The 26,510-nt window shown below is 34.9% G+C and overlaps 1 protein-coding gene across 12 annotated transcripts in view; it reads left to right on the forward strand.

Moving 5' to 3' along the window:
- Positions 1-26,510, forward strand: part of PDS5B (PDS5 cohesin associated factor B) — a 189,304-nt gene that overhangs the window by 157,769 nt on the left and 5,025 nt on the right. For 5 of the 12 annotated variants that reach the window (XM_005585608.5, XM_065533136.2, XM_045377193.3 and 2 more), the window contains 9 exons: positions 6,985-7,189; positions 9,489-9,603; positions 11,741-11,873; positions 12,191-12,310; positions 13,273-13,335; positions 13,923-14,068; positions 18,151-18,256; positions 23,609-24,048; positions 24,138-24,248. In XM_005585608.5, the coding sequence (XP_005585665.1) occupies positions 6,985-7,189; positions 9,489-9,603; positions 11,741-11,873; positions 12,191-12,310; positions 13,273-13,335; positions 13,923-14,068; positions 18,151-18,256; positions 23,609-24,048; positions 24,138-24,248 (1,439 nt within the window). The remainder of the gene's footprint in view (positions 1-6,984; positions 7,190-9,488; positions 9,604-11,740; positions 11,874-12,190; positions 12,311-13,272; positions 13,336-13,922; positions 14,069-18,150; positions 18,257-23,608; positions 24,049-24,137; positions 24,249-26,510) is intronic. The other 7 variants (XM_005585609.5, XM_074021832.1, XM_005585610.5 and 4 more) reach the window with 5 other exon arrangements.

A 26,510-nucleotide genomic window follows, 5' to 3' on the forward strand; every position in this document is an offset into this window, starting at 1 on the left:
GTATGCAAATTTCTAAAGATAGAATCCACAAATAGTGAAGACTGACTGTATGTATTCAGTTCCTGAAAGGAAAACAACAGTATAGAAGTTTATAGTTTATATGACATAGAACTAATTTCAGGTTAGAAGCATTCCTTATTACTCGGTGAGTTAAGTTTTCAGATTATGAGCAGTAAAATTTTCAGATTCCTATTCCAGTTTTATGGATTTCTTGTTAGAGTAACTTTATATTTGGACTGTACAACTTTAGAAGTCTTTAGCATCATTGAGAAAAGTAAAAAGGGGTTTCACATTAGTAAATAAAATAATTTCAGTACGAGTTTTTCATTAATAATTTGGTTATTTTACACTTAAGTTTTTCTGTTCTTTTCCAAGCAGTCTTAATAATTTACTTCAGTCATCATTGTAATTCTTCATTCCCACCCTTTATTCTAGTACGTATTTTTAAATTGCCACTTATGTATAACTCTCTAGACGCAAACAATCATCTATTTTTAAACTGTAATCATTTTTGTCAAATGATTTGTCAAGACTGGTACTTCAGTCTTTTAAAAACAGCTATTTCAGCCGGGCGCGGTGGCTCAAGCCTGTAATCCCAGCACTTTGGGAGGCCGAGACGGGTGGATCACGAGGTCAAGAGATCGAGACCATCCTGGCTAACCCGGTGAAACCCTGTCTCTACTAAAAAATACAAAAAACTAGCCGGGCGAGGTGGCAGGCGCCTGTAGTCCCAGCTACTCAGGAGACTGAGGCAGGAGAATGTCGTAAACCCGGGAGGCGGAGCTTGCAGTGAGCTGAGATCCGGCCACTGCACTCCAGCCTGGGCGACAGAGCGAGACTCCGTCTCGAAAAAAAAAAAAAAAAGGCAGCTATTTCAAATTCTGTTAATGATTTTCGTTTTATTGTTCAGACAAAACCATTTAAGAAATAATATTTGGGGGCCGGGTGCGGTGGCTCACACCTGTAATCCCAGCACTTTGGGAGGCTGCGGCGTGTGGATCATGAGGTCAGGGGTTCGAGACCAGCCTGACCAACATGGTGAAACCCCATCTCTACTAATAATACAAAAAATTAGCCGGGCATGGTGGCACGCACCTGTAATCCCAGCTACTCAGGAGGCTGAGGCGGGAGAATCGCTTGAACTGGGGAGGCAGAGGTTGCAGTGAGTCGAGGTTGCGCCATTGCACTCCAGCCTGGGCGACAGAGTGAGACTCCATCTCAAAAAAAAAAAAAAAAAAAGAATTTTGGGGAGCCCATAACTTCCTTGGTTTAGTTTCCCTGCTTAATTGTTGGAGATAATCTTATAAGAACCTGAAAATTGTTTAAAAAGTATCTATTACATTTCTTAGAAGAAAGCAACATGTGTAATTATTTTATTAAATTGGTAAGACTTACAGTCTATCAGGTTCTTGGTATGATATTTCTTAGAGCATTTGCTGCTATCATTATTGAAGTGGAAATATTTAAAAAACACAAAGTATAGAAATACAAGAAATGGACTTTATTGGAAACTTACAGTATTTAAGAAGTATGTGCCAGCCATTAGGTAAATGTCTACTATGAGTAAAAAGCATCCACAGTTACTGACTTCTAAGGACTTCCTTTCCAGCACAATATTTGTTATATATTGCCACCTCAAGCACCAAATTCCCAAGGTGAAAGTTCAAATGGCCTGAACTTTAAGATTGTTTTGGAATTCTCTTGACTATGGAACATGTGTCAGTGGTTAAAAATGAGTTACTAGCATCTTCTCACAACTTAAAAACATATCAAATTACCCTATTTTAAACAAAACTTTTCTCTAATTATGTTCTTCCTTTACATCACTTGCCCATCTCCTCTTTTTAAAACTCCAAACCTCAAGAAAGAATAATCTCTCTTTGTCTCTCTTACTCTCTTATCCTGTCTTCTCTACTCATATTTTGTCATTTGCCTTCATTGTTTTCCAAAAATGTCCTGTTGAAGTCCTCAAGTCCAATGATACTGGGCTTCATTATCCTATTTATATTATTTGACACAACTCATTACTCCTTTATTCTTAAAACTGTCTTATTTGGTTTCTGTCTCTTGATTATTGCTTTACTTATCTGATTACATTTTCTGGCTCGTCCTCTTTTTTTTTTTTTTTTTTTAAATGTATGTGTTTTATGAGGATCTATCTAGGATCAACTTCTTTACTTACTCAATCTTCTTTGGCCGTCTCATCATCTGTGTAAGTGACTCTTAAATCAGCAACCTGAGTTTTTTTCAAGACTCGGGTCCTACTTCAAATGCTAAACAGAAGTTTTATACTTTTATGTTCTGTGAATATAATCTTGAGATAAATTTGTAATATTTCCCAGATCTAGTCTTTCTTGACATGTAGAGCCTATATAAGTGTTAAATAAATCTGAATGACATTTCTTATACCTAAAAGCATGGTTTATATTTGACTGTTGTCTTGTCCTTACACCTTGTTGCAAAGTACAGATAATTCTGTCCTTTGATATCCATTATATAATTTTTATTCATACTTTCTTGACCATTCTTATTGCTGCAATCATCATTAGCTCTCACCAAGACTGTTGTGAATCTTTTTTATTGTTGGTAAATTTCCGTAATTACAGGTATGATCATGTCATTCCTCTGTTCAAAAAATATTTAGGAGGTTTATACTTGTAAAAATAACTGCACATATTTTACAGCCTGGTGTTTGAGTCCCTCTAGCCTGGTGTTTGAGTCCCTCTAATATTTTAACCCGAATATACACTTAAAAATCTTGTTGAGCACACTCTCCTTTACTTAACCTCATTTCATGTAGCTGAACAGCTTTTTTTCTTTTATGTGCCTTGTACTTTGCTTCCTTTAATTTTCTCCTTACTCCCATTTCCACACATCCAACCTAACCCTTCCTTCAAGTCAGCGCTCAGACACAACCTTCTTTACAAAACTCGCTCTGATTCTTTTAGCTGGAAGAAGTCTTTGATTTCCTATGGATTTTTTCTGCAGTCCTCTGATACATACAAGACTATGCTTTGTGCTTTGCTACATGTACTTTATTTCTTGAGTTGAGGCTCTTTAAATGCACTATTGTATCTGGGAGGCGGCTGTTATGTACTTGAACAGAAAGTACATTTGCAAAAATTTAATAAAACTATGAATTTTAACAATAATTGCTTAGATATTTTAGAACTTGGAATTCAGTTCACGAAAAATTTACTCTGTACTTCTGTGTGTTGTACATTGTTCTAAGTTCTGGAAATACAAAGATGAGTAAGTCATGGTTGTAGCCCAAAGAAGCTAACAATCTCTTAGGAGAACAGAGAATAGAGTTGTATCAATAATACAATGAGATACACAAAGTAATTGAACGATTTACATGGAATTAATGGTAGTTTTGAGGATACTTTGTACTAAAAAAAAGCTACTAAAAGTGAATTTACTTAAGCTGCAGACTAAAGTTAATTTCATAGTCAGTAGTGAATAAAAGCTTTGATTGGAACTTTATCTTGGGGGGGAACTTTGTAGTATTAGACACCATCTGTTTTTTTCCTATGTTTAACCAATTATATACAGTATTTGCTTTTTGGGGGGTACATTTTTTTCAGATAAAATTGTATTACCCTATTCTTTATTTCCCATTTCACTTTTGTAATACCGGTCAAAAGGATAATCATCTTTGCAGAAAAACATTTGAAGACTTCCTCAGTTCCCAGTAGCGCTTTTTATACTTAATTATTCACATGATTCTCTTGAAGTTCGTGTGTGTGTGTCATCATTCCTGCCAGTTTTCTCTTCTTCAGTTATTATTTGTGTTAGTGGAGTTGCCTATGATTTCCCAGTTATCTAACATCACTTTGATGACTTTTTGAAAACCTGCTACTTGTGTGATGATTCAAGGGTTGACACTGCAGTTAACTTGTATTGTTGCATCCTGAATGATTAGTCAGAGAGGGACAAAAACCTGTACTTGATTGGGATTTTAATGAATGACCTGCTCATTTGTGAATACGCTTGTGATATGTGGATTTTTACTTACCCAGTTTGTAATTGGGTATTTTCATAATAAATAATTCTATAACAGAGACTCTTCTCTGTGGGACTGAGGGCAGGGTGAGTTAACATTAACTTTGTTTTGTTGAATACGAGGGTAGATAATTGTTTCTGTGAAAACTAGACTGCTTTTTCCCCTTCCCTCCCCACAGCTAGTTTTTACCCCCCGCCCCAAGATGGAGTCTTGCTCTGTCGCCCAGGCTGGAGTACAGTGGCGCAATGTCAGCTCAGTGTAACCTCCGCCTCCCGGGTTCAAGCATTTCTCCTGCTTCAGCCTCCCAAGTAGCTGGTATTACAGGCAACCGCCACCACACCTGGCTAATTTTTGTATTTTCAGTAGAGACAGGGCTTCACCATGTTGGCCAGGCTGGTCTCAAACTCCTGACCTCAGGTGATCCACTTGCCTTGGCCTCCCAAAATGGCTGAGGCGTGAGCCACTGCGCCCGGCCTCTGTGTGTGTGTGTGTGTGTGTGTGTGTGTGTGTGTGTGTGTGTGTGTGTGTGTGTGTTTTAAACTTTAGGTTCGGGGTATATGTACAGGTTTGTTATATAGGTAAATTGTTGAGTCACAGGGGTTTGGTGTACAGATTATTTCATCATCCAGGTAATAAGCGTAGTACCCAAAAAGTAGTTTTTCCATCTTCACCCTCCTCCTACCCTCCACCCTCAAGAAGGCTTTGGTGTCTGTTGTTCTTTTCTTTGTGTTCATGTGTACTCAATGTTTAGCTCCCACTTACAAGTGAGAACAGCAGTAGTTGGTTTTCTGTTCCTTTATTCGCTAAAGATAATGGCCTCCAGCTCCATCCATGTTGCTGCAAAAAGCGCATGTAGTATTCCATGGTGTATCCGTATCACAGTTTCTTTATCCAGTCTACGGTTGATGGACGTTTATATTGATTCTGTGTCTTTGCTGTTGTGAATAGGGCTGCAGTGAACATATACATACATACATGTACCTTCATGGTAGAAATGATTTATAGTCCTTTGGGTATATACCCAGTAACAGGATTGCTATGTCAAATGGTAGTCCTGTTTTCAGTTTTTTGAGAAATCACCAAACTGCTTTCCACAATGGCTAAACTAATTTACGTTCCCACCAACAGTGTATTAGTGTTACCCTTTCTCCACAGTCTCACCAGCATCTGTTATTTTTTGGCTTTCTATTAATAGCCATTCTGACTGATATGAGATGGTATCTCATGGTTTTGATTTGCATATCCCTAATGATTAATGATGTTGAACATTTTTTCATATGCTTGTTGGCTGTGTGTATATCTTCTTTTGAAAACTGTCTGTTTATGTCCTTTGCCCACTTTTTAATGGAGTTGTTTGGTTTTTGTTTGTTAATTTATTTAAGTTTCTTATAGATTCTGGATATTAGACTTTTGTTGGATGCATAGTTTGCAAAAATTTTCTCCCATTCTGTTGTTTGTCTGTTTATTCTGTTGATCGTTTGTTTCTTTTGCTGTACAGAAGCTCTTTAGTTTAGACTACTTCTCTAAAAGTAGATGTTTGGTATTTTGATAAACTGAAATTTAAATGAAATGAAAGAAGATATATAAAATAAGGATTTAAAGATAAGAGCAAGACGTTATGACCAAGATTTTTGGGGAAGATAAACAAAGTAAATGATCATTCTGGATGAAGAAATTGTTAACAACAGTAAGAAACACACCATACTGTATTTAACTGGTGGAGCATAAGGTGTAATCATGAAGGTCTTTGTAGGTCATATAGAAAAGTTTGAACTTTTCCCTATGCAGTAGTCTCTCCTATCTGTGGTTTAGCTTTTCCAGAATAAGATATTTTAAGAACAAGGGAGACCACATTCACATAACATTTATTATAGTATATTGTTATACTTGTTCTATCTTATTATTAGTTATTGTTAATTTATTGCTGTGCCTAATTTATAAATTAAACTTTATCATAGGTACATATGTATAGAAAAACACATATATAGGATTTGGTGCTATCCTCAGTTTCAGGCATCCACTGTGGGTCTTGGAATGTATCCTTCACTGATAAGGGGAAACTCCTGTCTTTCAGAAAAACTTCTGGTCATCTGTGTGCCAGGTTTTGTGTTAGGCTTAGAGAGGTAAAGGTAATTCTTTTCTGCAAGGAACAAGTACCGATGGGTAAGACAAACATTTAAACCAGTCATTTTAATACTTTATACTAAATGCTGTGCTGGAGATAAGTACAGAATGCTAAGAGCACAGAGGTGGGTGCTGGATACAGATTACACACTGCTTTCTGTCTGATGTATAAGCTGTCTTTAAGGGTAAGTAGGAGTTAGCTAGGAGAGTAGGGGTGGGTAGTTTAGGAGAGGGGAGTAGTATGAGTTAAGCAGGCACATGGGTAATAATCAGCCTGGTTTAAGTATAGAAGTCAAAGTAATTTGGTGTTTCTGAAATGGATTAGTAATTCTTACCTTCAGAGTTGTGCTTTTTAATTCTTTATTAAAAGACAAGATCTTGCTATGTCTGTCTTAGCCTCCTGAGTAGTTGGGACTACAGGTGTCTACCACTGTGCCCAGCTAGAGTTGTGCATTTTAATATGAATAGTTTTTTTCAGTGATAGAACTAAAATGTATAAATTGGACAGTTTTATCTTGCCCAGTAAATGAAAGAGAGACATATGAGATTGTGTTTAAACCTTAATTTTTGTATCTTACTTAAGTTAGGGCAGATTTATATTTACTAGTTTTTTTCTGTTTTAAAGGTATGTTTTTTTTCTAACACATCTAACTGGTACTTATTAAGGTCCAGATGAATAGTGCAGCTTTGAAATGAACTTTAGTCACAACATCTCACTCTTGTGAGCAGTGAAGCAATTATCGTAGATAAACTTGCTACTATTTACTCTTTACTTAAAATAGCAAATTTTATATCTGAAGTCGTTACTCTTTGCTGCCATTTGAATAATATCTGGAATAATTGTGTCTTTACAGGATGAATGCTATCAAGTAAGACAAGTGTTTGCCCAGAAACTTCACAAAGGCCTTTCCCGTTTACGGCTTCCACTTGAGTATATGGCAATCTGTGCCCTTTGTGCAAAAGATCCTGTAAAGGAGAGAAGAGCTCATGCTAGGCAATGTTTGGTGAAAAATATAAATGTAAGGCGGGAGTATTTGAAGCAGCATGCAGCTGTTAGTGGTAAGCATATAAGAAAATGAAAAGGATACTTTTTCAGCCTACTAGTTTCAGTTTTATAGAATACAACATGATATTACTGTTATTTATTATTTGTAATTGACACTCATTAAGATATTACCATTTTTCGATAACTGCTTTTCATTTAATATAAAGGTCATTTAAAAAATATAAATGCATGGTACTTAAATATCAACCTTTATCTCTTTATGTGAAGGACTAAATGGCCAAGGAAAATAAACAATGACATTAGAGGTACTTTTAACAGAATAGTAAAATTTGTACATTTATATAGATTGTCTAAACATTATCTTATTTTAGTCGAAAAAAAGTACACGTCTTTGATCTTTGTTGTTTGTTCTCACCTGTAGCTGACATTAATATCAGGTGTTTGCGTGCCTACTTTTCATCTGCTCACTTTACCCCATTGAGGTTAGTTGGTGTGCCTCTTGACTTCTATGATTTGTTTAACAATCAGCATTAAAATCCATCCCGTTATCTCAGTTAGAAATGAGAGGCATTATTCATACCGTTTTTCCCTCCTCTCATCCGTGAGCAAGTTCTGTTAATTCTTTCTCCAAATGTCTTGAACATTTATCTTCTACTCTCCTACCTTGCTATATTTTCACTTGGATTGTTGTATACATTGCCTCCCTGTAGTAATTGTTCCTGTGCCTCTGACCCACTGCCTGCTGTATCACATTGTTATCAAAATTATCCTTCTAAAACAGATTAGATCGCATCAGTCCCTTACTTGAAATTTCTGTTGATTCTCTGTTGCTCGTGGGATAAAGTTGAAACACCTTATCATAGCCCTTTATAGTTTGCTCTCAGCCTGAGTTTCAAGCTTTCTTTCTGCTCCCTATTATGAACTCTCTGTTTCATTTACTTTCGATTACTTGAAATTTGTGTAACAGTCTTTTTTCTCTGTTGTTAACTCTATCTGGAAATTGACTCCCTTTTCCAGACAAACAGTGAACAAAACCAAGGAACATGGTTGACACCTTTTGAATGCTTCAAAATAGAGTTTTGTGGCTACCACATCACTGTGACCCTCTTTCTTTTTCTTCCTTCCTTACGTTGGAAAATGTGAGGGTTCTGCAATCACAGCCCACCTCTGCCATTTACTGGTCGTATTTTGGCAGATTGCTTAATCATTCGTGCCCTAGTTTCCTTATTTGCAAAATTGATATAATTATACTGATTGCTTATGGTTGTTATGAGAATTAAAAAATTACATGCAGTGCCTGGCATAATATATGGCCCAAAGAAGTGCTCAGTATGTTAGCCATTCTTCTTTTGGTGCACCTTTCACATTGAAGTGTAGCTTCCGTCTCTGATTATGCTTTAGTGTGAGCTCTTTACCTAGTCTTACTCATCTTTATATTTTTAGATTCTAATATAGGCCTGGAACATAGTAAACACTGAATAAATATTTGATAGAATTTAATTTTAATTTCACCAGATTTTAAACTGTGTTACTTTTTTCTTTCCACATTGGCCTTGAAATGAATGATGTTACATACAAACTATTCTCTGTAGATTTAGCAATAGAAATAAAGGAAATTTGATGCTTTATTGACACATATACACGAGGTTAAAACATCTAATTTATATTTTTATTTGGAAAATAGGAAATATAAATAAATGGAAATTGTCCAGAATATGAGTCCCAGTCTGTGCGTACCCTTTATTAAACCAATTAGGTTTACCATTCTGACCTCTCTAACAGAATGTGCTTATCTCAGCCAACATACAAAAATAATTGAATTTAAACTAAATAGCTGTTGAAACTCTTAAGTCTGTTCCTTCATTCTGTTCTTCTGCTACAAGTAGTGTCAGCCTCTTGTTGTTCCATACTGACTCTGAAAAATACTAGATGTTACTCATTTTGCTCAGCAGCTTAAAGAGAGTGTTAAACATAGGGTCACTTCTAATAGGAAAAATAGATGTTTTGTCTCTCACTCTTGAATATAGTTTGTTTGGGTCACTTTTTCCTTACGTATTTTAAAATTGAAATATTTGTTTCTGTAGCCTCAGCCCACGATTTATTTAGTAGGCCGTTTCAGTATTGAACATGGTAGGTGAATGAATAGACTGTTTATCGTGTACCTCAACACAGGGTATTTCAATATATTTTTCTTCAAGTCATTGTGGTAAACTGTTGGGATGCAGAAAATGTAGTACGAAAGAAAGAGTGTGTAAGATTTGGTTTTCTAACCTGGATATTTTTTTGTTTGTTTGTTTTTTTCTTTTTCTTTTTCTTTTTTCTTTTCTTTTCTTTTTTTTTTTTCTTTTTCAGAAAAATTATTGTCTCTTCTACCAGAATATGTTGTTCCATATACAATTCACCTTTTGGCACATGACCCAGATTATGTCAAAGTACAGGATATTGAACAACTTAAAGATGTTAAAGAGTAAGACTTTTTCCATCCCATTTTCATATTTTCTGAAAGTTATTTTTTTCTCCTTAATGCTGATAATTGGATCTCAATTGTAATTAGTTTATTGATGTATTTCATTTATTAGGCATTTAAGGTTCTTTATTTGCTCTCTTGTCTTTCTTTTTTCATACCATCTCTTTATATTACATTTTTAATATAGTTTCCCAAAACTTAATCATAATTATTATAGTTATGTTTCTTTACCAGTCTGGTCTTCCTTTTCTATTGAAGTAATTCATTAAAATTTCCATTCCATTTCTTTTCTTTTCCTTCTTCCTTCTGAAACTGTGTAGATTTTCATGTGAGGTCAGTTAATAATCTCTTTTTCATTCATGTAGTAAGCACATTTTTCTGTGCAATAACTATCTTCCTCTGTAGAAAGAGAATGGTCTGATTTAACAATGGGCCAGATTCATAACTGGGGAACTACTTCCACTTATTACTTAATTGGTAATTCTCTAACTAGAGTTTAAAATATTTGTAATTCTTTCAAAGATTATTGCTTGAAGACTGAAAACACTGTACGTGCCTAGATGGGGAATAGGAATATAATGATATTTAGAGAAGTCTTTTTAAGACCAGCATAATTCTTTAAATAAGCTTGAGACCCTAGTCCTCTTTCAGTTACAATAAAAGATTACCATTGGGATTTTTAATCAACTAATTTATGATGCCTTTAGTTTCCTGTTATGTTAAAATAATTCTTAATGTCTTAATGTATGGAAATATTTCATAGTTAAATAATTTGAGAAGCTTCAGGAGAATAAAATCAAATTACTGATAAATTCTCATGGCAAAGGAAAAAATGCCCTTTTTTCCCACTGCAGTTTTCTTTTTTAAAAAATAAGAAATTAGGTTGGCTGGTCATGGTGGCTCATGCGTGTAAACAGGTCTCAGCACTTTGGGAGGCTGAGGTGGGTGGATCAGCTGAGGTCAGGAGTTCCAGAACAGCCTGGGCAACATGGCAAAACCCCATCTCTACTAAAAATACAACAAAATTAGCCAGATGTGGTGGTGCGTGCCTGTAGTCCCAGCTACTTGGGAGGCTGAGGCAGGAGAACTACTTGAACCTGGGCAGTGGAGGTTGGCAGTGAGCCAAGATCGTGCCACTGCACTCCAGCCTGGGCAACAGAGTGAGACTCCGTCTCTATTTAAAAAAAAAAAAAAATTAGTTCTATCAAAATTAGTTCTATGTTAGAGTGATTAAAACTGTTGAAAACATCTAGCCACCTCTTTCTGAGAACACTGGGTTTTTAAAAATAAATAAAACATCCTTTGGAATTTACTAGACACTTAACGGTTGTATTTCTAAGTTGCCTCAGTGTAGCCATGTGTGATCTCCGTTCTATCAGGGAGCCACTTCAGAAGAACTTATCCTATACCTAAGTTCCTAAAGGTTATTTTTTTCTGTTCTAGTATAATACCTTGCTTCACATTTCTCTCTTCCTTTTCCCATTACTTTTCTCCTCTATGTATCAACTATAACTTTGTTCCTTTCTCTCTGTATAATACATAGGCAAAACACTTTCATTTTTTATTGAATGGAGTTTTATGTAATTAACTTTAAAACTGAGCTACTGAAGCTTTCTTTTAATTTTTCCCTTTTTAAGTAAAGACAATGCTTATAGTTGTCTATTGTGACTTGTTCTCTCTATTAATGAATATTCTTAACTGTTTTTATATTTAATAAGGCAGTTATATTCTCTTGAAGAGTTCCCATCAGGACTGTAGTCAGTCTTGAGTATCTGAGGCCTCACTTGATCCATGGCCCCACTATTCCTTTGACAGTCTTTAACTCCCTGCCATAGCTGAGGGTTAAGATGACTTCATCCTTTCTGCCATTTATGTTTCCTCTTTAACCTGCCTCCTTGGAAATCTAGTGAGATTTTAAGAAGGGATCTTATAAGCTTATGTCTGCATTGTTGACCTGTTGATATGTTTGTGTGACATATTCTTTTTTCTTGCTGATTTGTAACTGTTTCTTTCTTTTTTCTTCCTGGAGTTACATAATCTAGGTTTGTTATATTTATATTTAGAATTATTGTATCTATATTTAACAAAGGATTATTTTCTTCTGTATTTCTTTTTTCCTTTTTTTTTTTTTTTTTAGATGTCTTTGGTTTGTTCTGGAAATATTAATGGCTAAAAATGAAAATAACAGTCATGCATTTATCAGAAAGATGGTAGAAAATATTAAACAAACAAAAGATGCCCAAGGACCAGATGATGCAAAAATGAATGAAGTATGTAATTCTTTGTAAATAATTATGGTTCCATATTGATTTAAAAATTTAGGTGTAAGGTATGAAACTTTTGTAGTATTTATAGACAGCATCAAATAATTTTTTCTATTAGTAATTAGAATTACTGACATGCAATTAGCAGTAATTTTATTACAAGTAAATGAGCAAAACCAGTAGTGTAAACTAAAATGCTTACACAGACTATTGCTTTCATTAGTTTACTGTTCAGACTGGATTCATGTTCTGATATTATTGCTAGTTTACAGAGTCTAGATTGCCAGCTTAAGTATCTGTTTTTTAAAAATATACTATTGCAGAAACTGTATACCGTGTGTGATGTTGCCATGAATATCATCATGTCAAAGAGTACTACATACAGTTTGGAATCTCCTAAAGACCCAGTACTACCAGCTCGTTTCTTCACTCAACCTGACAAGGTAGTTGCTTTACAATTTGTGTAAGTTGAAATAAAATGTATTCTGAGCACTGGGTTGTAGGAAGATAGGAATCATCATGGAAAGATTGCTATGAGTCTTAAGAATGTGATTTAAGATCAGAACCAGAATATGAGTCAAACTGGAGGACACACGTAAGGTTCAGATATTAGGATGATCTGGTGTTTATGTTCAGTTTTAAGACAGTCTTAGAGCACAGGCAGAAATGTGATCAAAGCATGTGAATTTGTGAATTAATGGCCATTGTTCAAAATGGGAAGGAGAGTGCTGATAGAGATACAGTCTGAAGTTAAAGCCCTTTATTGGGATTTGTAATTGGTATGAGGAAACAAACAGAGAACGGACACTGGAACATGCCTAAGACCCTGGGAATACTACAAGAGTGTTACCAAACCACTCTCCAAAAAACTTGAGTGTGATATGAGATGTAAAAAGTATTTCCCACAATCCCTCTTACTCCCTCATAATTTATTTAATTCCTCATAATTTAGCTGAACATATTGAGTAACAGAGTATGGAAATGACCACTATCCTCCTTTTGCTTTTAAAGCAAAGTGCCAGTTAAGACCTTACCAGGGTATAGAGATTTGGAACAGCCCTGTAGGAGTGCTTAGTAGCTAAAAGGGCTGTCACGTTGAGGTGAGCAGAGTAATAGATGTATATGTGATCTTTCTCCTGAAGGGTGTTATTAAAGAAGCATGTGTTTTCTGATGCACTCTGAGAGCTCTAACATGTTAGAGCTCAAATATGTTTTGTTAATATTAGAGTTGGCATGAGGTTGGTTTAAGCTTATGACAGTAGTTAAAATCAGTGACTAAAATTTTGTGTTTCATATGATAATTTAGTTTAAATAAAAAAACTGCTCTTTGCTTTGTTGGCTTTTGAACCACCTCGTAGATAGTGTTTTAATATTCACTGACAACTTCTTTTTCTCTTGGTTGTAGAATTTCAGTAACACCAAAAATTATCTGCCTCCTGAAATGAAATCATTTTTCACTCCTGGAAAAGTATGTTTTGAGAATCATTTTAATTTTTATGTGGCAGCTTATTTTAGTGTGATTATTGGCAAAATTGTGTTATATTGTATTGCTTCAAAAATTTGTATTTTCAAGCTAGAAAAATATAAGTATTAACTGTCTTCCATTTACTAGTAAGAAATAATTATATTTACTAAATATATGCAAGCTGAAATACACAGACTTACTTTTTAGCTTGTAATTAAGTCCCAGGAGACCTGATTCTTAGACTTCTTAGATTAATATCAAGATAAAAAATCTTTAAAAAAACATATTCTTATGTCTTTCCATGGCAAGGGTCTAATTATCTATTTTCATTGTTGATTATTCATTTCATTTGTTCTCACTTTTTATGTAAGCCATTTTCTCCAAATAACTAAGAAATTCAACTGTTATGCTGTCTGTATAGTTTTTAATTTGTTCAAGTAATATTTAGTTTATACTTATTTTGCTTAAGGATAGACACATTTTTCATGATTTGTAAGTAAATACCTTGACAGAGATGTTATTTATGGTTCTTTACATGTAACTTTCTTTTGGCTTTAATCAAATAAAAAGATGTGCATTTCTCATTTCAGCCTAAAACAACCAATGTTCTAGGAGCTGTTAACAAGCCGCTTTCATCAGCAGGCAAACAATCTCAGACCAAATCATCACGAATGGAAACTGTAAGCAATGCAAGCAGCAGCTCAAATCCAAGCTCTCCTGGAAGAATAAAGGGGAGGTAAGTGCAGAAGAAATGCCACAATTTACATTTAAGGATTCCAGCAAGGCTATGAGATCTGAAATAATATAATCCAAAATGTTTCATGTCAGTAAATGGAAAGTAATGTATTACTTACTTTTTCCATTTAACATTGGTAGTCACAAGTTCATACTTACTTGCTTTCTCATTTTGGATGGGTGCTCCATCTTAGCCTTTCATTGTTTAGTTTGTTGGGGGTAATCTGTGTTAGTACACATAAACTAGTTTCCAACCTCAGTGTGTAGCAATTCTAAAACTGTTACATTATGGTGTATCATACAATGGGATACATAGTCATTAAACATGATGAGGTCTGAGTTAGTATGGAAGAGTTTCCACAATACATTATTGAGTGAAAAAGGCCAAGTATATAAAACAGCATTATGGAATCTTTAAGTATTGAAAGCAGATTTATGTTCACATTTGTTTTTATATGCATAGAAATTTTTTTGAAGAATATACAAAATCTTAACAGTGTTTATGTTAACCTAGTATAGAAGGGAGGCTATTTTATACTTTTTGGTATCATTTGAATATCTTTGTTTAGTACCATGTACATGTATAAACTTTTTTGTTTGTTTTAAAAGTGTGTTTTTGCTTTTTGGGTTTTTAAAATTCAACTTTTAGATACGTTGGGTACATGTGCAGGTTTGTTACATGGGTATATTGCATCCAGGTAGTGAGTAGAGTACCCAATAGGTAGTTTTTCAGCCCATATCCTCCTTTCTCCAGCTCCCCCAGTAGTCTGCATCGTCTGTTGTTCCATGTGTATGCCCATGTGTGCTCGATGTTCCCTCCCATTTATAAGCGAGAACATGTAGTATTTGGTTTGCTGTTCCTGTGTTAATTTGCTCAGGACTATGGCCTCCTTGCTGTGAAGTACATGATTTCATCCTTTTTTATGGCTGTGTAGTATTCCATGGTATATATGAACTTCATTTTCTTTATCCAGTTCATTATTGATGGGCATCTAGGTTGATTCCATATCTTTGATATTGTGAATAGTGCTGCATTAAACAAATGAGTGCATGTTCCTTTCTGTTATAACGATCTATTTGCGTTTGGATATACAACCAGTAATAGGATTGCTAGATCAAATGGTAGTTCTGTTTTAGGTTCTTTGAGAAAGCTCCAAACTGTTTTCCACAGTGGCTGAACTAATTCACATTCCCACCAACAACCTATAAGTGTTCTATTTTCTCTTCTGCCTCACCAGCATCTGTTGTTTTTTAACTTTTTAGTAATAGCCATTCTGACTGATGTGAGATGGTATCTCATTGTAGTTTTGATTTGCATTTCTCTGATGATTAGTGATGATGAGCATTTTTTTTATGGTTGGCCATTTTGTCTTCTTTTGAGAAGTGTCTGTTCATGTCCTTTGCTCATTAAAAAATGTTTTAAAAATGATTCTTGTTTTGAGAAAAATAAAAGGAAAATTAATTCATCCTTTCACTAGTTTTAGCATAAGTGCTTAGGGCACCATTTGTTAGCACAGAGCATTGTATAGGGCTAACCTGCCACTATTTATTGATTTTTGCCAAGTTATTATTAAAAGACTATACTGTATTTTTCATTGTTGATAACCAATCAGTAAAGAAGGTAGGTGACATTCTAAAAATCTTACCACCACATTTCTTACAGTGAATAAATTTTTGAATGATATGTAGTATGATAGAAATGAAAGAAATTGCATTTATAGCTTTTGTTTGTTCTAGATTCCTGTATTAATGCATGTTAGTGGCTGTTACCTAAGTGACCGTTTAGTTATATCAGTTGGACATTTTCTACCAAGTGGCCTCATATTTAACATGACCAGAAACATTTCCATCAACTCATTTTCTAAATTACTGGTTTTTCTCCTTGAATTCCTCGTTATAATCAAAGATGATCTAATTCACTTAGTCATCTAGGCAAAAAGCCTCAAAATTGTGTTTGACTCTTCCCACCTCTATATTTGTTCAGTTGCTAAGTTTTACTAACTTTTTTCTAAGCAATGTTTTGTACTTCTCTTTTTACTGTCATCATTTAGTTCATTTTCTTTCTTTAATTATTGTTGTATTTGACTAGTTTACTTCCTTATTCCTCTCAACTGTGTATGTTGTATCACTGCTAGATAATCCTTTAAAAATACTGCTGTTGTGATGTTATTTCATTGCTCAGAGATCTTAATTGACTTCCCTTGTTTACTTTCAAGATAAGTATAATTTCACCCTCTCCTTATCATCCATTTGTTACTCAACACAAAAGTGTCGTAATTTATATTTTTTCTTTTTCTTTTTTTTTTGGAGACAGAGTCTTGCTCTGTCGCCCAGGCTGGAGCGCAGTGGCCGGATCTCGGCTCACTGCAAGCTCCGCCTCCCGGGTTTACGCCATTCTCCTGCCTCAGCCTCCCGAGTAGCTGGGACTACAGGCGCCCGCCACCTCGCCCGGCTAGTTTTTTTTTTTTTTGTATTTTTTAGTAGAGACGGGGTTTCACTGTGTTAGCCAGGATGGTCTCGATCTCCTGACCTCGTGATCCGCCCGTCTCGGCCTCCCAAAGTGCTGGGATTACAGGCTTGAGCCACCGCGCCCGGCCTATATTTTTTCAATATAGTTTTCTTTAAACTTTCTTTCAACTTGTGACCAATCTGTTTTGTTATTTTTTTTCTTCCAAATTCCATCTGTTTAGTGGGACTGTTTCCAGGGGAATGGAGTAGGTATATTTGAGAAACCTGTTTGGTTGGAGAGTAGGAATGAGGGAAAAATTATGAGAGGAAGTTAAGAGGTAGCCTGATTATGTTTGGACTTTGTGAACCACGGTAAGGAATCTGGATTTGATTTTAAGTGCAACTGAAAAGGTGGCCAGGGAGTCTAGCAATCTTATTTTTGTGTGTGTGTTTTTTTTTAAAATTGCCTTGATGATTTGTGCAGAATGTACTATAGAGGAGCTAGAATTGAGGTAGAAAAACCAGTCAGGAGTCAGCGAATCATAATCTATGGCAGGGATGAAGAGGGAAGAAGATGGTAAATAGTCAAATTTCAGATTTTTTTTTTTTTTAAAGAGTAGTCAAGTGCAGTAGTGAGAAGGGAGGAGTGAGTTAAAACAAGGAGTTTGATGTGTAACTAACTATGAACAATCAGTTGAGAATAACTCACTACCTTTAGACCACTCTAAGATTTATTTAGATGTTAGATGCAGATGATCTTTCTGATGGATTGGATGTGAACAGCTAGGGAAAGGGAGGATTTAAGGGTGTATCCTGGGCTTTTTACCTGAATAACTGGAAAGATGGTGGTACCATTTACTGAGATACAGAAGCCTTGAGGAAGAACAGGCTCTGTTTGTATGTGTGTGTTTTGGGGAAGTGGGAATAAGAAGAGTGTTCAAATGACTGTTTAGGTTACATTAAAGATCAGGTGCCTATTAGAGTTTCAAGTGAAGTGTTGAGTAGACAATTGGATATGTGAGTTTAGAACTCAGTGCAGCTGGATCAGAGATTGAGATTTAGTTTTAAAAACTAGATAAAGATGAGACCACCCAGGACAGAAGCCTGGACCTTTATATGAATGCCTACTCTATGCTTGGCGCTGATTTAAGTGCTTGGCATACATTGGTAAGTAAAATTGATTGACAAAAGATTCATGCTTATATTCTAGCAGAGGAAGGTAGTCAGTAAGTAATAGATGTAATAATTATGGTGTGTTAGAGGGTGTTAAATGCTACAGAGAGAAGAAAAAATAGAATAGGGTAAGGAACTGGGGCAGGTTGCAGTGTGTAGACCAAGCTAACCTGCCAACAAGAAAAGTTTTAATTGGTTCTATGATCTGACCCCAAAATAGAATTTAGGTTTTAAAAAGAAAAAACTAGATTTAAATTTTTGATTTTTTAAATTTCTTCACTATATTGAATTAAATGAGCTTCATTGCTTGTTGAGTTAGTATCAAATATGGTAGAATAAAACTGGTTCATTTTTGAAAAGAATGAAATTTTTTCCCATGAATCTGTAAAGCTATACTAGGAACAGAAAAAGCTTTTAAGGTTATTTGATTGTAATAACAATTACAAATATCTGTATTAAAAGGCTTGATAGTTCTGAAATGGATCACAGTGAAAATGAAGATTACACAATGTCTTCACCTTTGCCGGGGAAAAAAAGTGACAAACGAGACGACTCTGATCTTGTAAGGGTGAGATATTTGCATTGATTTTATAATAATATTAATAATAATTTTACTTAGTAAATAGTAATGTTTACACTGAAACCAGTTAACATGACTATCAAATTTATATTTTCATTTTATTTTAGTGGCTTTAATCACAAACCTGAGTTTATAATTATCCTCTATGTAATTTAAGTATATAGAATCTGTGCTCCTTATGAATGTGATGAGAAATCTCAATTGTTCAGGTTTTTGGTATTAGACTTGCCAGTTGCATACTCAACTGTTTGGTTTTTGTATTGTTTTGTTTTCCTCATTTGCTTGGGGTTTTGTTGTTGGTGGTGGTGGTGTTAACATAGGATATTTAGACTTAGCCTTAGAGAAAGGGAATGGAATGAGGATCCTTAAAGGTTTTTTCGTTTAATTTATTTCTTGAGCCTTTTACTAATTGAGCTGCTATTAAAGGTAGAAAATGCTATAGTTCTCAAGTTCTTGTTCAGTTTTTAAATCTTAATAGAAATAATAAAATAACTTGTATGATAGTTGTGTTATTTTAAGACAAATTTGCTGAATTTTTAGTATAGACACAAAATACAGTTATGTCTTCTAACACAACTCTGGACTTAACTGGGTTTGTTTTGACTTTACAGTTCAGCTTCAGATCATTTTCTTAATAACTGATTAGGCTATAAGAATCAATTTTCTTATCTGTATGTAAATTATGGATACTTAGCTGGTAAACTTTATCAGAGTAAGTGACTTAGCCCAAATGAATTGTTGCTGCTGTTTCATTGTTACGACTTTTGATTATGGTTATCATAATAATAAAAGTTAAAATGTTTGAATCTACTTGATTAATAGAGGTGAGAGGTTATCCGAAAAATAATTACTTTTGCTTTCTCTAAAATATTACTGTCCATCTTGTCTTCTACTGGTCCAACATTACACATGCCAAGAAGTCTATTTTCATGTTTCTCCAGTAACTTATTTTGGCAGAGTGTTTTTCTATTTGGAAAGAATTATTCTTTTTTTTTTTTTTTTTTGAGATGCAGTCTCACTTTGTCACCCAGGCTGGAGTGCAGTGGCGCGATCTGGGCTCACTGCAACCTCCGCCTCCCGGGTTCAGGTGATTCTCTTTCCTCGGCCTCCTGGGTAACTGGGACCACAGTTGTGTGCCAGCATGCATGGCCAATTTTTGTATTTTTAAAGGCGGGCTTTCACCATGTTGGCCAGGCTGGTCGCAAACACCTGACGTCAGGTGATCCACCCGCCTTGGCCTCCCAAAGTGCTGGGATTACAGGCTTGAGCCACACCACCCGGCCGAGAAAGAATTATCTAAAATTTTACTGAATTCTCACTATATTTACTGTAAGTTATGATGTTTTTTGGTGCTTTAAAAATTTCACATGAGCAAAATTAAGAATTGATCATTTAGTTTGAAAAGAGTCTTGTTATCTGGATTTACAGAAGAAAATCCTTGAATTGGACAAGGTATTATGTCTTCTTAGTTCTCACTTAGTGCAGAAATTCCTTTATTAGTGATGAGAGCTGGTCACCATGTTGAGAATGCTTTAAGCAGAGAGCTCATGATGTATTTCATTTGTTGGAAAAGTCAACTAGGCCACTCATACCCACACCTATAGTGTACTACACTTATACCCTTAGTGTTCCCATCCCCTAAAAGTTGGGAAACATGGTTTTTATTAATTCTTAATATTCTGTAACCCTATAAATTTTACGTATACTTTTACCTTTTGGGATAGTACAGAGCAAAGTCTACTCTATTTTTCATAGAACAGTTTTGAATTTTTGAGCTCTTGAGATCTATTAGTATGATTGCAGTGGAGGCCTTTTGCTATTTGTTGTGGCATGGATAATGTGTAACGTTAGGTCCAGTTTTACAGGTGCTAGGAGAATCTTACTAATAAGCTAGTTTTGACTGAAGTGCCCTCAGATGAGCATTATGAGACACAAATTGAATTTAAAGACCAGTGGATTATAATCAAAGAGCATGGTCTCATTTGCTTGTTACCAGCTTCACATTGAAATTTTATGGCAAAGGAATTATTTTTCATATACGTTTGTATTTAAATATTTAGCTTTATAAATAACATATTTTCCCTATCTTTTGCTTCTAACCTCAATTTTGTACTCCCTCTGTTCTTAAAACGGTGCAATGCAAAATGAAAAAGAAATGAGAAGTAGTGGTGCTTTAGGAAACTAGATTAGTATTCTCAAGAAAGTAGACATTGGGTTTTCTTTTTACCACCAACCTTTTCCAAAGCATAAAGGAAATCATCTTCCTTTTTACATCTTTGGACATCAAAAAGAATTGTAGCAATTAAAACAAGAAGTAACATTTTAAATTTAGTTCTGATTTAACATTTCTTTTACCTTCTCATCTTTGAGTAACAGTTAATTTTTAATTTGTGCACAAAACTCTAAATAATAAAAACAAACTAAATCCAGTCATGTATAGATCTTCCCGTCTCCTTAGAATATGAGGATAGCTTAATGTTACCAAATCTTTTAATATAATAATATATTAAATAAACCAAAGGGAAAACCAAAAACAAATAATTTCAGATCATGCCTAGAGGACATAAATAAAACTTAAAATCCATTCTTGACAAATACGAACTTTTAGTAAACTAGTACCAGAAGGATACATCTTTAATGTACTAAAAGTTTTGTCTATTTTAAATCAGTAGTCAATGCCGTTCTTCCTAAAGGCAAAATACTTGAAGCATTCTTTTTAAAAATCAGAAACAAAACAACCTGCTGTCACCACTGTTTTTTAGAATTGCTCTAGAATGTTTGATGAATTGTTAGTTTTGTAATCTTAGAAAAATAAAACAAGCAATTGAAAATCTATCCTTACCTGTGTATATATTTTTGTTTGTAACTAACATTACTCTGATAATTTTGCTTTGTATCAGATGTACATTTAGGGGAAAAGGGATTATTTTCTTTATCACAAGAACCACTGCAACAACAAACTTTGATTGATTGATTGATTGACAGATTCATAGATTTAAATATAACCTTAAAAAGAAATAGGGAGTACCTACATGTAGAAAATCTCAAAACTGAGATAGGGAGGACCTATATGTAGAAAATCTCAAAACTGGAAGACTTGAAGAGAGAGAAGATAGGCCACGTTCCTGTTTAGGAAATAGGAGTAAAAAAGGATGACAGTTTTTTCCAAGTGAATATATAATTGTAAAATTCCAGCATGATTTTGTTTCAAGTCTATGTGGAGGAATAAATAGATATAAAAGGAGGAGAAATACAGGTAGGTTCAGCCCTACCAGACACATAATTATACTTAGTAAAATACTGTGCTTCTGTTATGATAGCCCGTAAATATTCTTCTTGTTCAAAACATACAAAATAAAGGAAGCACTACAAATCATTGATTCTGAAATGGTTGAATGTGTCTTTGGGAGTGGAGAATCCAGTTTAGAATCTCACCTCACATTCTATTCTAAAACAATATACAATAGTGTCTTAGTCAGCTCAAGCTGCCATTATAAAATACCACAGACTGGGTAGCTTAAACAACAGAAATGTATTTTCTTACAGTTCTGGAGGCTGGAAGTACAAGATCAAGGTGCCAGCAGATTTGGTTCCTGATGAGGGCTGTCTTCCTGGGTCACAGATGCCACCTTCTCCTGTGTCCTCACATGAGAGGTGTGGGGCGGGGGGAAGAAGAAAGGCACCCAAGCTCACTCACTGGTATTTCTTCTTCTAAGGACACTAATCTCATCCTGCGGGTCCCACCTCATGACCTCATCTCAACCAAATACTCCCAAAGGCCTTGTCTCCAAATAGGGTCACATTGGGATTAGAGCTTCAACATACTTTTTTTTGTTGTTGTTATGGGGGTCACAATTCAGTCCAAAGCAAATAAGAAATAACACTTAAAGGCCAGGTGCAGTGACGCCTGTAATGCCAGCAAACTTTGGGAGGCTGAGGCAGGTGGATCACTTCGGGTTAAGAGTTTGAGACCAGCCTGGCCAGCACAGCGAAACGCCATCTCTGCTAAAAATACAAAAATTAGCTGCGGATGGTGGCACATGCCCTCTAGTCCCAGCTACTCAGGAGGCTGAGGCAGGAGAATCGCTTGATCCTGGGAGGCAGAGGTTGCAGTGAGCCGAAATTGCCCCACTGCACTCCAGCCTGGGTGACAGAGCGAGTCTCCGTCTCAAAAAAAAAAAAAAAGAAAAAAGAAAAAAGAAAAGCCAGGCATGGAGGCGGATACCTGTAGTCCCAGCTACTTGGGAGGAGGCTGAGACAGGAGAATGGCGTGAACCTGGAAGGTGGAGCTTGCAGTGAGCAAAGATCACGCCATCGCACTCCAACCTGGGCAACAGAGCGAGACTTCGTCTCAAAAATAAAATAATAATAATAATAAAGAAATAACACTTAAAAGTAAGCATAGAGGCATACACAAAAGCATAGAAGAATATAGAGAAAACCCACTAACACCCGAGTAATCAAAGTTGGCAAAGGACACAATACCAAGGATGTAATTATGCAGTTCACACACAGGAAACTCAATTTAAAGTTAGAAAAAGTTACAGATAATTTGATAGTTTTTGTTGTTTTCTTTTCAGTGATGTTTGAAAATATAAATTGCTGCAGATTTTTGGAAATCAACTTTGTATTGTAAGTGTTCATACATACAAATTATTGTTGGGTCTTCGGAGAATTTCTTCAGCCTTCATGCTGGTTCACATATAGATTCTCTGAATATAGACTAGGATTTTATTTTAAATGTGAAAGCCATTGGTTTTTTGTTGTTTCTGTTGTTAGTTAAACCTAGAAAGAAGCAGTATCTGTAATTCAGAAGTGTTTCCAAAATTTATAATAAATGATGAATATGTTTACCTTTTATATCTTGCAACCTCCATTTGTAAAATAATACTTCTTTTATGATGTTGTAAGCATGTCATATAGTTAATATTTTATGTCTTATGCACTGTGTGGTAAAATTAGAATTACTTAAATTGACTATCAAAACAGATACTTTAGTATAGTTGTCATTTAGGACCAAGCACTGAATTTATAATGCTCTTTTTAATGAGATAGCTCTTCACTAAAATTTATAATATAATAAGATACTGATCTTGAGAGGTTTCCTTTGAAGACACTCCAACTTAAAAGTAAGAGTGAAAATGTACCCTTTTACCTCAGGTAAGTTTTTCAAATTAAAAACTATAATAAAAGCAAATAAATACAGTTCTGGTGTATTTAAGAGCTGTATATTTTAGGTACATGTTTGGGACAACAGTAGATAACATTTTTTTGTTTCCTCAAAATATATATACTCACAATTTCATAACCATAAATTGTGAATTTTTTTTTTTCCTCTAGTCTGAATTGGAGAAGCCTAGAGGCAGGAAAAAAACACCCGTCACAGAACAGGAGGAGAAATTAGGTATGGATGACTTGACTAAGTTGGTACAGGAACAGAAACCTAAAGGCAGTCAGCGAGGTCGGAAAAGAGGCCATACGGCTTCAGAATCTGATGAACAGCAGTGGCCTGAGGAAAAGAGGCTCAAAGAAGATATATTAGAAAATGAAGATGAACAGAATAGTCCACCAAAAAAGGGTAAGAGAGGCCGACCACCAAAACCTCTTGGTGGAAGTACACCAAAAGAAGAGCCAACATTGAAAACTTCTAAAAAAGGAAGCAAAAAAAAATCTGGACTTCCAGCACCAGAGGAGGAGGAAGAAGAAGAAAGACAAAGTGGAAATACAGAACAGAAGTCCAAAAGCAAACAGCACCGAGTGTCAAGGAGAGCACAGCAGAGGTAAGCATGTGTAACTCTAAACTGCATCTATTTCGTTACTATATTATAAATCATAATTTGATGCTATCCACATTTGGGTCTTCCCAAAGCAGAGCAGAATCTCCTGAATCTAGTGCAATTGAATCCACACAATCCACACCACAGAAAGGACGAGGAAGACCATCAAAAACGCCATCACCATCACAACCAAAAAAAAATGTGTAAGTTGTGAATATTAAATTTCAAACCAATTTCAAAAGTTCCTAAATTTGTAAACATACATATTGCTATATTTAAATTCCATATATTTAGCCCCATTACACTAGGTAAGATAAAATTTTTATAAACTTACCTGAGTGACTGATATCTCAATAAACTATCTTGTACATTTTTACAGGTGTAGGCAAATCTTTATAAGTGGATACCAAGTAGCATATTATTTCCTATATAGACTTTATGATATCTAAGGAAATGATAAGATATTTTTAAATAATCACCACACATTGACCAGGTTGCCTCGTCATTCCACAAAACCATTTTTTTTAATGTTTCTCATTAGCACCTTTTCTTTTAAATGAAAGAAAACAGGTCTATGCTTCTGTTTTTATTCTTTGAACTTGTAGTAGGAAAGTAACAGGTACTGTTTTTTAAAAATTATATCCATACAAATTATCACATGTTGGTCTCAAGTGTTTGATATCTTGGTTTTGTTTGTTTTCTAATCCAGTTCGTGTATCTGTATCAACATGTATATAGTTTTAGATGTTCACACAAACACATTTATAAGAGAGGTATAGTAACAATGTGTACCCCAAATTTTAGTGTCATAAGAATATCAGTGCTATAATTTGTAGATTTGACAGTATTTTTTCTCCTCAGTTATGTGAGTGGAAATAAAGTAGCATGTCTTCTATTAGTCGGAAATTTAGCACACTTTTTCTGAGAGCAATCCCACCCATACATAATTACATCAGTGGCTTGACTTTTCAGAGTTGCCAACATACTGTCGTTAAATACTCAATTATCTTAGAGATTTTCCTATTCCTGTGTATTCCACAGGAAGAGGAAAAGTTGCCTGGGTGTCTAGCCAGTACTTCATGCCATCTTCCATGTAATTTTTCTATCAGGTTAAAAGTAAAGGTAAGTACATTTTTTGTGGCAGCTTTATAAATGTGTTTGGATTCAACCAAAGGAAATCAGTATTTCTAAACAAAGGATTCTTAAGGAATCCTTTATTTAATAAAATTCACATGAATGATGTAACAAGGAAATAACAAACCTCATAATTTTAGTTTGTTTATATTTGGACATCATGAAATTCAGGGTTTAAATGATTATTGTGCTCTCCTAAAATTACACAAGTCCTGTGAATATTCTAAACCAAATAAGTATTTCTTTAAAAAAAAAATTGATACAGAAAAAGATTCTGTAGTCTGTCTTGGAAGCCTATCTTCCTTTCACTGGGAAGCTCTTTCTAGAGCTAGATATAACATAATAACGTATGTCAGGATTTGTTTCTTTTTCTTGTTCTGACATCAATGAAATTGAAAAAGATTGTCATTATGTTTCATGTAATTTCTATAGTTTCATTAATCCCGAAAAACCAAACCAAGTAGAAAAATTGTTTGGTTTGAGCATGAGTTAAAAAATGCACATTTTGGATTGCTTATAGAAGTGATAAGTTATGTTACTAATTTTAAAAAGTAAATATTTATCAAGAGGGATCCATTTGATTAGATGGTTCTATTACATATTTTTTGATGCCTCCTGTGTTTCAGAGAGTACTAGGTGCTAGGGACACAAAACAGACATGGTTCTTGTTTTCATGGGTTCGTGGTTCTTGTCTTCTACCATCTTAATGGAGTGACAAAGCTTTTTCTTTAAAAGTAACAATGAGTTGATATCTTGAGAATAGTAGGGGCTAGACAGGCAGAGAACAGGTGGCAAGAACACTGTATTTGAAGTTTCTGAAGTGAGAAAAATCTTGGCAAAATCAGAAAGCTAAAGGAAGGCAAGGGTTTGCTGAATTGTAGTTGTGGGGAGTTGGGGAGCAGAAAGAGATGAGAATGAACAGGTAGGCATGGACCATCTACTGTTCCTTGTATACTGTGTTAAGGAGGTTTACAAATTATTCTCAGCTCAGTGGGGAGCTCTGTAGTGGCAGTGACATCATCTGTCTTGTACTTTTAAAAGATAACTTTGTAAAGAGATAAGAGATGGGAATGGTTTGAGTTAGGTGGTAGCAATGGAGATGTGGAGAGAAGTGAATGAATTTGAGATCTCTGTAAGAATCTGTAAGGCCAAAGACCGGTACACTATATTCAAAGCAAAATCCCTTTCTGCTTTGAGCAGCTCAGTAGACATAGATGCCTTTTACTGCATTAGGAAAGATGAAAGGAAAAGACTTTGAGTTATGTTTTGAATTCCTTTATCGTATGTTTTCAGTCACTTTTTTTGTTGTTACTTGGTAGATAATTTGTAAG

Source organism: Macaca fascicularis, chromosome 17 (assembly GCF_037993035.2).
Source record: "Macaca fascicularis isolate 582-1 chromosome 17, T2T-MFA8v1.1".
NCBI lineage: Eukaryota > Metazoa > Chordata > Mammalia > Primates > Cercopithecidae > Macaca > Macaca fascicularis.